The following is a 14,288-nucleotide window of genomic DNA, read 5'->3' on the forward strand; positions in this document are numbered from 1 at the left end:
CATTTATAAACAGTAGAGGCAATTGTATGTACTCCGTGTGGTCTCACCATTTTAGTATATTTTTTCTATGAAAATGTAATACAATAAAGTGATTTCAATTCAGATTTTATGTTATTAGTTTCCTTTACACAAGTATAAGAAATTTATTAACACTTTATATACTTAAAAATCTAAGTGTGTAAATGCCTGCTTTATTGTTGAAAACTCAGTTGGTGTGTGATTTGCCCCCATTTAAATGTTAGATTGACTTAGCTTCAGAGCTGGTGCCCAGAGCTTCCCACAGAAGGTTTCCTGCATTTGCTGGCTGTTGCTGATAAGAATTCAGTGTTTAAGCCTTTTGTTTATCTGAGGAAATTCCTGTTAGGTGTGTGCACATTACCCTTTGTTTTCAGTATTAACCTTGGTGCTGGCCATCAGAATCTTATACAACACTCTATTCTTTTAGCAAAATTCTTTTGCAGATGGAGGATACTTTTCTGCAGATGGGCATAAGCTGATCAGAGCCACTATTATATATATCCAGTCACTCTGGACCAATTTTTCAATTAATGACAAGTTGCTTGATTGCTTTTAAAAAGAGAACATCTGTACACGTAAATTCTGCACTGGCAGGATATTTTCAGTAACTTGAAATAATTTATTGGAAACATGTTTGATGAAGTTTGAAGAGTATTTTTGCTGTAGTAAATGAAACAACTGGTAGATTTTATTCAGATACATTTGGTGGCTTTGGAATACTTTTTGTGATATCCACCATATCCAAAGCTACAAGTATAAACATTTAGAAATGGCAGGCTGAGGCTGTTTCAGTTAAATCAAACCTATTATTGCAGCCAAAATACCTGAGCCCAAAAGGGTATTCATGCAGCTGCTGTTCAATGCCATTTTCAACCAGGAAAGCTTTACAAGGCCCTTGATTCTTGACCTCCTATCAAGAAAACCAGTGACAGATTATCTGATTTGTGTCAAGTAATAGTAAATAATATTTTAGACTATAATTTATGTTTCCTTTTGTTTGTTTAATCAATAATTATATTATTTTTGAAAATCTGAAAAGTTTTTGTTGCACTTTATTTTGAAAAATGTATGGCTTCTTAGGTAGAGTGGATGTTATAAGATAAGGTAGATGTACTTATATAATTATTTTATTAACAATTGATATTTCTAAGGAAATTTCATAAATTTGTATTATAGGGAAGAAAATAGAGGATGCTTCATTCATTTTCATTCTTTAGATGGATTCCAGTAAAAATTACATTTCTCATTTCAGGCCTTTGAAGACCTCAGCAAGCTAATGATCAAGGTATATGTCATTTACACCTCCAAAATTCATACCAGCTATGCTGCAATTTTGAAAATATGTTTTGTTAGAAGATACTTTGGGGACATTGTTTCTTTTTAGTCTTTTCTTTTGACAGGCTAAGGAAATGGTGGAGTTATCAAAATCAATTGCTAATAAAATTAAAGAGAAGCAGGGTGACATCACAGAAGATGAGGTAAAGATGCCCTTTAAGGTCTTACAAACCACGTGGCACCAATAATACACCCATATCTTTGTGGCTTTCCAGTTTGCTTGCTTGCTGTCTCTCTTCCTCCCTTCCCTTTCCTTCCTTCCTTTCTCCTCAGGATTGAACCCAAGGTCATCTTACCACTGATCTACAATCCTCAGATTCCCAGTTTACTTTTTAAAGTAACACTTCATTTCCTTTAGAACTTGAGGGTATGTGAAAGTGCTAAAGAAAAAGTGGACCATAAAAATTTTGTTAACTCTAGTAGGATTCAAGTTTGTTCAATGCCTTTTCTTGAAGTATAGAAAACATAATGAAAGATGTGAGGAGTGGCTATTTCATACGCCCCTAAATTTGATGTCTGTTCCATTAAATTTATCTACAATCTGGACACACCTATTTTCCCCAAATTTTCACTTGTATCATTTGGTTGATATTAAATATATTGTCATTATATAAATTTTCTCTCACATCAAACTTGTGATATAAACAGGATGAGAGATAAACATAGAAGGAAGGAGAATAATTCAGATTCCTGCAAGGAACTACTAGAAATCCACTGCCTTTTAGTTCATGGCATAGAAACATAGTGAAGAAATAGGTATATAGAGAAAATTGAGCAGAATTGAATTTCTGATGGAAGGATTTCAAATGTTGGGGTGGAGAAAAGAGTTCTACATTGTCTTCTCATGCATTTTCTCCTCTCATTATAGACCATCAGGTTTAAGTCCTACTTGCTGAGCATGGGAATAGCTAACCCAGTTACCAGAGAAACCTACGGCTCAGGAACACAGTACCACATGCAGCTGGCCAAACAGCTGGCTGGAATATTGCAGGTGCCTTTAGAGGTAAAACCAAACCTAAGTATACTTTAAAAACTATGTTAAGGGGGATAGTAGGGGATAGGAAAGGTAGCAGAACACAACAGTCACTAATATGCCATTATGTAAAAATGTGAGTGTGTAACCCATGTGATTCTGCAATTTGTATTTGGAGTAAAAATGGGAGTTCATAACCCAATTGAGTCAAATGTATGAAAGATGGTATATCATGAGCTTTGTAATGTTTTGAACAACCAATAAAAAAAAACTATGTTAAATTATTTCCATGATATCACAAAGCTTAACAAGAGCCTAACTCCTTTCATGATGTGGTTACTATCAATCAACATACTATTTTTTTTTTCAGGAATATTAAATTAGTCTAGTGTACTTATTAATGAGTCTTTATAATACTCTAAATTGCTTTCAATTTGCATTTCAGATATCTATAACTATAAATCTATTTACTATGCTTTTCTAATTTAAAAATGTATTATATTTTTCTATAGATGTTTCTGTTTATCTATCCATAATGTATATTATACTATTAATAATTCTGTAATGCAGATTCTTCTAGTGTAACAATATTCAGGTGACCAAAACTTTATTAAAGCCTCTGTATCAAGAAGTATTTCAAACATATGCCAAAATCAGTAATATAATGAATCCCCTATGTACCCATCACCCAGCTTCATCTATAAACCAACTTCCAAAGTTATTTTAAAGCAGATCCTAATATCACATCATTTTATCTGTAAATATTTCAGTAACTGTAATGATAGACATCTTTAAATGTAACTAAAATCCCATTTCACACCTAATGATCCTTAATATCAAATAACTAGTTTGTGTTTACATTTTCTCTTATAGTTTGTTTTTTCAAATCAGAATACATTATAATTAATTGATTTGTCTCTCAAGTTTTGGTTCATTCTCTTTAAGTCCATGGGTTTTTCATTGCCCTCTCTCTCTCCCTGCCTTCCACTCCTAAAATGTATTTGTTGAAAAATTGGTAGTTTAGTCCAGAATGTCTCATAGCTTGGCTGACTGTGTAGTTTTAATAAGGCTTCTATTTTACATATTCCCTATTAACTGTTATAAATAGAGCTTTTTTTTTTTTGTTCTGGAAAGAATATTTCATAGAGGGTGCTGTATACTTCAGGAGGCACAGGTTGACTTTTTGTCATGTCAGCAGCCACTGACAGTCATTATTTGGTCTGTCATTTCATTAGGGGCTGCAAAATGACAGTATTCTTATTTAATACTATGTTTCCTATTTATTACTTTATTTCACTTAATAATCATTGCCACTGCACCAGGTATATTCATGAGTATTCTGTGCATCCTAATCTTATACTAAAAACAGTTTAGTAATAACTTATTTTAAAGTAACACTGGCACAAAGTTTTTTAAAAAATAGCTTCACATAGTGATCACATTACAGATTTTTTGCAAAAATATTTGACATGAAATCTTCAAGGATTATGAAGTGACATGATAGGGATAGGTGGAATGACTTTACACATGTAAATGTACTAACATGTGCCTCTCCTTTTAAGTAAGTAAATGCTAAAACAGTAATAACAACATTAAAGTCCAAATACTGAAGGTGAAATGCCTCTTGATACCTGAATAGGCTCTCCTGTGTATAAGTCTAGTTTTTTAAAACTTCTTAAGAATTTTTCCTGATTTGTAATTTCACTCCAATTCATGATTTCTGCTAAGAAATGCTAACTGGTGCTAATTGTAATACTTTTTTTTTTTTAAATTTCATCTTAATAGGAACGAGGCGGAATAATGTCACTCACAGAGGTGTACTGTTTAGTAAACCGGGCTCGAGGAATGGAAGTAAGTACAGAATATTTAGATACTCTCTTAGCCAAATATAGACTTTCTTGATATAATACAAATTCCCCTAGAGTGAATACAATTTGAGGAAGGGTTGTGAATATCTAAGCTATTTTGAGAAATAGTGTAGTGTGGTGAAAATAATACTATGCTGGGATATAGGAGGTATATTTTGTATCTGGGTTTGCCAGTGATTGCTGAGTGACCTTGAGTAGCTTCACAACTTCACTGGGATCCAACTTACCCTTAAGATAAGGGTTTGGAATGAATGATATGTTTCATCTCTAATATTCTGCATTTTTGTTGTGAAGAATGAGGTTGTGCAGGAACCTCTTTCTCTGCAATAGTTAATTTGTTCCTAAGTTACAGTTAGATAGGAGGAAACAGCTCTGGGGTACTATTCGCATATTAACTGTAGACATAAGTATAGTCTGTTTAAAGAACCTAGCAGAAAGGATTTTGAAAGTTTTCTCCACAGAGAATTAATAAATATCTGAGGAGATAAACATGTTTAACTTGATTTAAACATTATGCAATGCATACACATACCAAAAATTACATGGTATCACATAAAGATATGCAATTTTTCTGGGTTTGTTATGTCATTTAAAAAAATAATTAATTAAAAATAAATAAATAAATAAAAGTGGGGGGGAAAAACAGTTAGATACAGATTGCTCCTTAGAGAGTGCAGAGGGAAAGCCACCTTCCTCCTCTGTTTGCCCTGTCACACCCACACATCCTTGGCCTCCAAGGTCCTGTCCAAGTTCCCTTTGTGTCCCAGCAGCCAAACACAGTCACCTCTATGCGGATGATTCTCACACATGTCTTTGCAGCCCTCACCCCAGCCCAGAGCTAAGCCTCCGTTGTGTGTGTGAACAGTCATCATAAGTGGCCTCAGCAAGTGCTCACTACCTGCCAAGGCCCTCTGTATGTGTTGCCTCGTTTATCCTCCCACTCACTCGGTGAGGTAGCTCCTTTACTGTCCCCATCCTAGGGATAATTTAGGGATGAGGAAATTGAGGCTTACATTAAATAACTTGGCCAAGGCCACACCTGGAGACAGTGGTTTGTCAGGGATTTGCACCCAGGCCTCGGGGCTGCCTCTGGAGCCATCCTGTATGATTCAGAGCTGTGCTTGTCCCTGCAACGGTTGTGATCTGTTAAAGCTGCACTAGCCAAAACGGTGCCACTAGCCAGCTACAGGTGATGATTGTGAGCTTGTAACATACTAGAGTTAAAAGAGTAGTACAAAATAAAGAAATGTTAAATGTCAGCATCTCAAAAAAAGGTTTTTTTCAATGCTGGGGATTGAACTCAGGACCTTGGGCACTCCTAAGCTATATTCCCAGCTACTATACCATTTCTTTTTTTTTTTCCTTTACTTTTCATGTTGCTACTACAATTTTAAAGTTATATATAGTATTTCTTTTGGAAGGCACTGCTTTAATGAATTGAAGCATTTGGCTCATTTGTTAGTTCCTTTTGCTTTGTAATGATTAAACCACATAATTTTCTTGATAAATGCTAATTTTTAAATTTCCTATTATGTTTTAGTATCATTACAATTATATAGCATTACACTTATTGACTTGCAGTGTAAACTGGATTTCTTTTCCCCATTAGTTGCTCTCACCAGAAGATTTAGTGAATGCATGCAAGATGCTAGAAGCACTGAAATTGCCTCTCAGGTAAAGGAACTTTCACAGAAGTTTGCCATCTGTAACCATGATTCTGCCCAGGAAAGAACCAAAAGCTCAACCAAGTTTACCATGCTGCAAAATGTTGTCCTCTTGAACTTATATGTTACTAGAGTTCACCTGACACTACAAGCATCTTCTGTCATCCTGGTTTTCATCCTATCATACTGGGTGTGTCCTAATGGGATTCCCAGATTCTTGTTGATTTGAGGGAAGAAGATAAGACTGTGAGTTCCTCCTAGGAACTCTGGATAACCAGCTCTTTCCTTTAGATGGTTTGTGTTTGACGTTCTGGAAATTCAGAAGTTCAGGTGTTCAGCTGTGGAGTTAAAAGAAAGTAGTCAGACATATTTTATTTAGCATGTAGATTCTAGTAATAATGTAGTAATCTTATTACCTGTTAATTCAGGAGCACTTTAGTTCTGTCATAGTTACTTGTGGTCATTCATTATATTTTAAATGTTGTGTGATTATCGTTGTCCTCATTCCTGGGCATAAAAGAAAATAAAAAGTGTGTGCTTCTTACTAGTTGAATATCCCAGATGATTCTTGATTCTGTTCTCACATATCTCGTTTTCAGACTCCGGGTTTTTGACAGTGGTGTCATGGTAATTGAGCTTCAGTCCCACAAGGAAGAGGAAATGGTAGCCGCGGCCCTGGAGACAGTATGTGAAACCAGTTTCCTCCATTCATTAAAACTCACCATGAAGACCCAAATGCTTACTGATCTGAGAACAAGATTTTCTTTTGAATTTAACTTTATTAAAAAATTAACATTCACAGACTCAATGATTTATTATACACAATGAATACATAGTAATCAAAGTCATTCATTAAAAGCTTTTGGAAGCTTATTGGCCCTCTTAAAATCTTGGAAGTAAGGAGAGTTAGAATTAGTGAAGTTCTGGCTTTTCTACTGAAGTTCTAACTTTCTTAATTAGAATGTTACACAAAATTAAACTTTTTTCTTTAAGTTAACACCTACATAAACAGCATTATAAAACATTAGAATTTGTTTTGTGAAATAAGTGCTTCAACAAATTTGAAGAGCGAATACAGTTTAGATGGATTTTAACTGGCCAAACTGCCAAAATTACCCATTAGTATACCTGAAATGCTATTGTTGTTAAGCCTTTAAGATGAACCTGTGTAATTTAATAATTCATAATTATTGTATGTTTCAGTTCAAGCTATATAAAAACCCCAAGACTATAGATATTCTGCCACACATTTTAAACTAAACCTATATATATGGATCCTTTACTAAAGCATATAGTACTAACTTGATTAAAATTTGTTATGTGCTCCTTTCAGAATATCCAGTAACTCTTTCTAGGCTTTAGTATAGTGTTTGGCTCTGTTATGTTATAAGGGCTTCATGTTGATATTTTAGCTTCTGCTCTATTTGTTCTGGGTCCATAATTTTTATAGATTTATGCACTTATTAAGATTTAATTTTAAGTGAACATTCTTTGGATTTTATTAGAAAAATCAGAACATTATTTCCTGTATATACAGTTATATATTCTGCCTAAGGTCAGTACAGAGGTGTACTAAACTAATAACTTTTTTTTTTTTAATCTGTTCTGTGGTTTTGATAGGTTTCAGAAAAAGGATCCCTAACATCAGAAGAGTTTGCCAAGCTCGTGGGAATGTCTGTCCTCCTGGCCAAAGAAAGGTAAGTTAGGCCTTTGCCGTTCTTTATAGTTTGTGTTTGTGTTTCTGAATGGACAGGTAATTAAAGTTTTCTTCTTTTTATTCCTAGGTTACTGCTTGCAGAGAAGATGGGTCATCTTTGCCGAGATGACTCAGTGGAAGGCTTGCGGTTTTACCCAAATTTATTTATGACACAGAGCTAAGGGTTTTGTATTTGAAATACTTTTTGTCCATACTTTTATCTGGTAGATTGTGTGACACTGAGCTAAGAGATAAACCCCGATAAATTGAAGATTTATTAGAATTTCACAGAATGATATAAAACTCTTTTAATCTCTCCCTAAATATTATGGTTCTGAAAACTTATTTAGGATACATAAAGGAAAATACAGAAAAATGAATGCCAATATGAATTTAAAATCATGCTATAGTTGTGCAAAATCCTCCGAGTTTAACTTGAAATACAGTAGATTTTGATTCCCAAAAGTAACCATTTAGTGAAGAAGGGAATTTAAGTCCTTGAAGGAGGAAAAAGATAAGTTGCATGTTTGGATAGGTTAGATTATTAATTTGGTATGACTAAAATTCACTGAATTATGAATGTTTTCCTCTGTGTCTAATGCACCCATTTTGGGGGGTTTTCTTGAAGGAAGTCATAGCTACAGTGCAGTTTAAGAACCTGACAACATTGAAACAAAATATCAAACTTTACTATGCCCCATGAGGCTCTTCCTAAGGGCTTTTTAAAGCAGTCATAGGCATGTCTTCGACAAACCAAACGAAACACCTTTAAAAAAGAAGAGGGCTGGGAGTGAGGCTCTGGAAGAGCTCTTGCCTAGCATGTATGAGGCCCTGGCTCATAGCTCTAGCACAGAAAAAAAAAAATTAAGAAGAAAATCTTATTTGACTTACATTTATATTCTAAATAGGTTTTGCTGTTTGTTTTTTAAGTGATGATTTCATGGCTGGCATTTAAAGAATGCAACTGTGTCATTTTGCCTAAAAAATGCTGTGGGATTTTGAAACTGAATTAAAGAGCTGTATAGACATGCCCAGAGTTACGATTACAAATTTGGAAGGTAGATGGCTTAGGAATTCCCTAGAATTGTTCTGCAGGTGGAAGGGCAATGGGAACCTTTAGCTAATTTCACAGGAACCTTAGTGCTCTATTACCTGGAAGCCAAGGATGGGAAGAGAAAGTGGAAAAGTAATATGCCTCCTTCTCCCTCCCTTAAGGAATCTTAACACTGAACTTAAAAAAAAAATCTTTCTATCATATTTCAGAAATATGTATTTCTTCTTTGCCCTACACATTATAAGTTGTGTGAAGAAACTATCTTGGTAAAAGGTGTTAATACTGAGACAACAATAACTGGCCAATGTTGCCTGTAGAGTGCTTGACTTTTTAAGTAGACTGGCTGACTTCATATGTTACTGCTCTACAGTGTACAGTGTATCAGCATTACCTCCAACTCAGGGACCCCTACGGGACAGGAGACCCCTTTCTGAGACTGAGTTGGACACAGAAGAGTAGCGTTGTTTTAAGCCAATTCTCCAGGGGGGATAGTATACGAATGGGGAAAACCCTTGGCACCAAGAGGAGGGATGCCCAGGTGCACACTCCAGGACTTTCCTACTAGGTGAGGTAGAGGCTACTGCAAATGCCCTCTTGGGAGGTGCCGAGGTCCTCAGCCACAGGTAAGGGGATTCCCTACCTCTAATCCCTTCCTGAAAAGTATCTGTTGCTGCTTGGTGTTTTCCAGTGTCATGGGAATGCTGTGGCCAAGGCATCCTGCTTTAGTCTTTGTTTTCCAAACCTGTCACTGACTCTTCATTGTGGTGACAGATCCCCTAATTACCTCATTGCTCAGCCTCAGGTTTATTTTGGAAGTATAGTGTCTGGCCACCCAAGTCTTTTAGGGGGTTAGTTGGACCATAATGTAAACTTGTTTGTACATCTCCCCTCTGGGTTGCACTCACTCTGTCACATGGCTCTGGCAGACTTGTGTGTACATACATAAGCACACATACACACAAATCACAGTATCTTGTCTGGCTAGGGATCTTAAAAATTAACAGAGATAAATAATAATCTGTTTCACATGTTGGAGTAGTTGCAGATAAGGTTGTTGGAGCTTCTGGATGTAGTTCTAATAGTTGGGATTCATTACAGCAAGCTGACATAATTCAACATACTATTTACTTTAATGTGACAACAGATGAAAAAAATGAAACAATATGAGTTGTTGAGAGTGATCTAAAGAAAAATGAGATGAATATGCTTTTCAGATGTCACATTAACTAAAGAATAAGTACAATTGATTTTATTATTTTATTTTAAAAATGGGCATTTTTCACTTTTTCCAGACCTCCATTTGTATTTTTATTTTTTGCCAAATGAGGTGTTATTTTTGTCTTTTATTGTTAGAGGTTATGTTTAGATACAACCAATCAGGCCCTAAGTGCAAAAAAGTTCTGCCTTGGTGCTTATCACTGGTATAATTATTTTTGTTCTCCTAACTTTGCTCATAGGAGCATGAATCTCTTTGTAGCTTTATGGTAATGGAGTATTTCTAGCATTCAATAAATATCACTTCCTGTCAAGAAAAATTTTTTTACATTGTATAAGTGAAGGTTGTTTTCAGGGTTAAATGACTGATATTAATGTATATATAGTAAAATGATTGCAAAATATTAAAATGATTTTCTTACGTTGGTGTTCTTTTATAAATACTTTGTGAAAATGATAAACTTTTAGTCATACCAAGCCAGTATGTTAAGAATTTTTCTTTTAGATTTTATAATTAAGCATTGCTTATAAATATTTATGACTTCAAGTGCTTACTATTTTAGTTTTCTTTAAACATGAGAAATGAGTCATGAACTGTTTTTTTTTTTCCTCCTCTTAATGCTGGATGTGAATCCCATCGTGTGTAGACCCTGTATGTTTGTGTGAATGTGTAGCTCTAGTTCCCTGTCACCAGACCAAGCTGATCAGAATGTCGATTCATCATTTCATCACTCTCAAACTCATATATTTAAAATGGTTCTCTTTTGCCCACCAATCTCAGCATTTTCAATGGAGTCACAGCTTAAAGGTGGTTAGGTTTTACAGATTTCGCCTAAGGACAAAATAGAGCATGCTCAACATGATCCTTGAAAATCTCTTAAATTGCCAATAAAGTTCTCTTTATAATCTTATAGTTTGAATCCCTGTGGAGTGATATGTAGGTGTGAATATGTCATGCATATAGTAAGTACAATATATAATAAAAACTGCATACCAACAATAGACTTTTATAGCATTAATAAATACACCATTTTAGGGCTAGAAGTATGACTCAGTAATACAGCACCTGCATGTGTGAGACCCTGGGTTCCATCCTCAGCATCACAGGAAAAAAAAATTACACTATTTAAATGTGTGCCTTTTTGCCAATACAAATGGTTGGATTTATGTAAATTTATTACTGATCCCATACCTTATAATAGATGTAGAGTGTAAGCTCCACAAGGGCAGAGATTTTTGTCTGGCTTGTTCGTAAATATATCCCCAGAGCCTAGAACAGGGCCTGGCACACAGTAAGCATTCAATAAATATTTACTGAATGAATTAGCTTTGATGTATATACCTATTTATAATTTGCCTCCACTTTATCCTACTTTAGCTCTCATTCAATTCAATCTAAAAGAATCTTTTTTTAAAAAAAAATACATACAGGTTTTCTGTGAGGAACTTTATGAAGCATTAGGCAAAGGGGTAGGATAATACAAATAATATACTGCCCTGCCTTGAAGAAGAGGGTGGTATTGTTGGAGAAATGGAAACAACTTTTCACTGACGGTGAAGTGCCATGGATAGGGCACAAGTACCATACTGTGGAGGACTGAGGGAGCCTTCAGTTTTTTTGTTTTTTTGAGAAGAGAGAGAGATAATTTTTTAATATTTATTAAAGTTTTCGATGGACACAACATCTTTATTTTATTTTATGTGGTGCTGAGGATCAAATCCAGCACCCTGTGCATGCCGGGAGAGTGCGTTACTGCTTGAGCCACATCCCCAGCCCAGAACCTTCAGTTTTGATGGAGTGCTCTGGGAGGCTTTGTGGGAGAAGAAGAACCTGGTAAACTAGACCCACAAAGACTGAGAGGTTGCCAGTAAGTGGAAGGCACTGGGTCAAGGGAATAGCACGAGGTGTGCCCATTCCCGTTCCTGGACATGTCTCCTTTGTTTGCCCAGATTTCCTTTCTTTAAGTTCAAAGACTGTCATATAGCTTTTTTTTTTTTTTTTTTTTTTTTTTTTGAGTCCTCACTGTCCTAGGCTAGTGACGTTACAAGTAAATTCTCAGTTAAATATTAACTGAATGGGTGGGCTGGGGTGTGACTCATTGGTAATGTGCTTACCAAGCATACATGAGGCCCCCTCAATCCTCAGTACCTAAAACAAAACAAAAAGTATTGAGTGAATTTCAGATAATAGTACCGTGTCTTAAGTTGACTAACAAACCTAAATCTATGTTCTTTACCTCTTTTCCCACAAGGCTTCTCAACCAGACTCGTTATGGGTCAGCCTGAGATTTGCTCTTATTTAAATTTTAAGACATGGGCCATATCCATGATGTGAGAGAGACTCCTAAAAAGTCAGGTTACACACATGTAAGATCTTGTTTTTATAAGCTGTTATTAGAGTGTGAAAATTGGATCATTCATGTTCTTCCTTGTGTGCTGATATGAAATCATGAGTCAGTTATGGCTTTCATCTCAGAGCACTAAGTTGGGAAATAAAACATCTCTCCATTTGTGTACAGGGAGTTACTGAGTCCAGATTTTGTAGTCTGCATAGATCATTAGATTAGTTGCTAGTCTAAAATAATTCAATGTGTGTGTCTTGAGAGCCAGTTTTAGTTCAGTATGATACCACCACACACCAGTGTTTTTTAAAGGCCTTTTTGAGTCTTCACTTTTATTTCAGAAAAGATTAAACTAAATCTTAACTAATAAAGACTGTAATACACTTTGGCAAGGAATTCTAAGTCAAAAATGATCAAACATCTCAATGAAACTATTATTTTAAAAATGACCAAACATATCTATAAAGGCTTGTTTCTGGATTTAGGTCCTCCCACTCTCAAATAGTGGCTTTTTGTGGGAAGAGTGTCTTTTGAAAGATTACCATAGAGCAAGTTATCAGGCATTCCTGCCTAAGAATCTCTTTTGTAGCCTCCAGTTTACTTATTCTTGGAAGTTACATTTAACTATTATTATTATTTAAAATGTCCAGGAATAGCTATGTTTTGGCTTTAGCTGTCTTTGCTAAGTGTTTAAGATGAAGCAAGTCAAAAATGACTTTTGTTTCTATCTATTGTTAACAGTCAGCTGTGTTTCCATGGGAGTCCTGGGGGAACTTTACAGCAGCTTCTCAGTTCCGCTAGTGCCATTTGCGCTAGGATGGATCCAGGCCTTGCTTGACCATGTGGCTTCCCTTGGAAGCATCAGGGATGTCTCCCTCCTCTGATGACCCTCCTCTTCATAGCAAATGCACTGATTGGCTTTCTGTCCTCCAGTGGTCTCATTGACATATTCCTGTGCTGTGGCATTTATTGCTGCATCAATCTGGTCCCAGTACTGATGAATTCTTGTTTCTCTTATAGACCACCCATCTACTCAAATGGCCCTGCAGCCTATTACTTCTCAATCGGACTTCTAACATGGACCACTCGATAGACCCGATTTTTAAAGGGGACTCCAAACTGCTTGCCCAACATCGTCCCTTTCAGCCTGAAGAAGCCAGAATAATCTTAGCCCCGTTTCCTTACAGCAGTAAGGAGTTCCCAAAATTAGAGGGGAGAATGAAGCCAGATTTAAAATTAGGTAGTCAGTGTAGTTAGGTAAATCGGGTCTAATATCGAGTGAAATCTAAATGGAGGCCATGTTGAGAATGAATTCCCAGAAAAGTTGAACTCTCCTGGAATGTTAATGAAGTCCAGGAAAAAGCCCTAGGCCTAAAGTCCATCCCAAAGAAGTGTTAATGAAGTCCTTCCATCCCAGATTACTTCTTGGTGCACCTGTGTCACCAAAAACTATAAAATGGAGAGACAACCGCACTTCCACGGATTCCATCTCTTGGGTCCCCTTCCTCCACCAGGAGGAGTCTTTTCTGCTGTCCTTTAATAAACTTCTAATTTTCCACTCTGACCTTGCCTCCCCATGCTTCTCTGGTGTTATTCTTCAACATTGGGGAAGCAAGGACTCGTCAACAGCGGCAACAATAGCATAAGTGAATAATTGTGCTGCCTTTTAGAAGATGATGAATTAAATGATCTGCAAATGACATGTTTTAAAACGTTTTGAAATTTTAGGTGATATTTACAAACAGTGAGATGCACATGTTAAGTCCCATGGGCTGTGACAAATGGGTAGTAAATCCACCTAACACCCTAACCAATAGAACAATGTATCACACTCCCACCCCAAAGATTCCCTGGTGTTTCCTTCTAATCCCTGGTTCTCCAGGGGCTGTGCTCTGCTATCTATTACCATACAAAATTAATGTTTAAATAATATGTTCTGCATAAAAGAAAACAAATGGTAACCCTCAGTGTACATTATTAATAACCGATGCTGATGTGGAACTCTATCCTCTTCGATTCTTTTAAAAAGACAAATTTAACACTCATCTTTTTTTTTATGCTCAGTTATTTTTAATTTAATTAAAAGCCAAGTCTGGCTCCAGGAGAAGAAAAAGCAATGTGCA

General features: G+C 35.9%; 1 protein-coding gene across 3 annotated transcripts in view; it reads left to right on the plus strand.

Moving 5' to 3' along the window:
- Vps36 (vacuolar protein sorting 36 homolog) overlaps positions 1-10,734 on the plus strand; it is a 30,827-nt gene extending 20,093 nt beyond the window's left edge. For 2 of the 3 annotated variants that reach the window (XM_078016080.1, XM_078016082.1), the window contains exons 7-14: positions 1,271-1,303; positions 1,419-1,496; positions 2,222-2,356; positions 4,112-4,177; positions 5,804-5,868; positions 6,458-6,542; positions 7,479-7,555; positions 7,643-10,734. In XM_078016080.1, coding sequence (XP_077872206.1) covers positions 1,271-1,303; positions 1,419-1,496; positions 2,222-2,356; positions 4,112-4,177; positions 5,804-5,868; positions 6,458-6,542; positions 7,479-7,555; positions 7,643-7,736 — 633 coding nt within the window. In that variant the 3' untranslated portion in view covers positions 7,737-10,734. The remainder of the gene's footprint in view (positions 1-1,270; positions 1,304-1,418; positions 1,497-2,221; positions 2,357-4,111; positions 4,178-5,803; positions 5,869-6,457; positions 6,543-7,478; positions 7,556-7,642) is intronic. The other variant, XM_078016081.1, reaches the window with a different exon arrangement.
- Positions 10,735-14,288: the final 3,554 nt, after the last annotated feature.

The sequence above is a fragment of the Ictidomys tridecemlineatus genome, chromosome 6 (assembly GCF_052094955.1).
Source record: "Ictidomys tridecemlineatus isolate mIctTri1 chromosome 6, mIctTri1.hap1, whole genome shotgun sequence".
NCBI classification, from domain to species: domain Eukaryota; kingdom Metazoa; phylum Chordata; class Mammalia; order Rodentia; family Sciuridae; genus Ictidomys; species Ictidomys tridecemlineatus.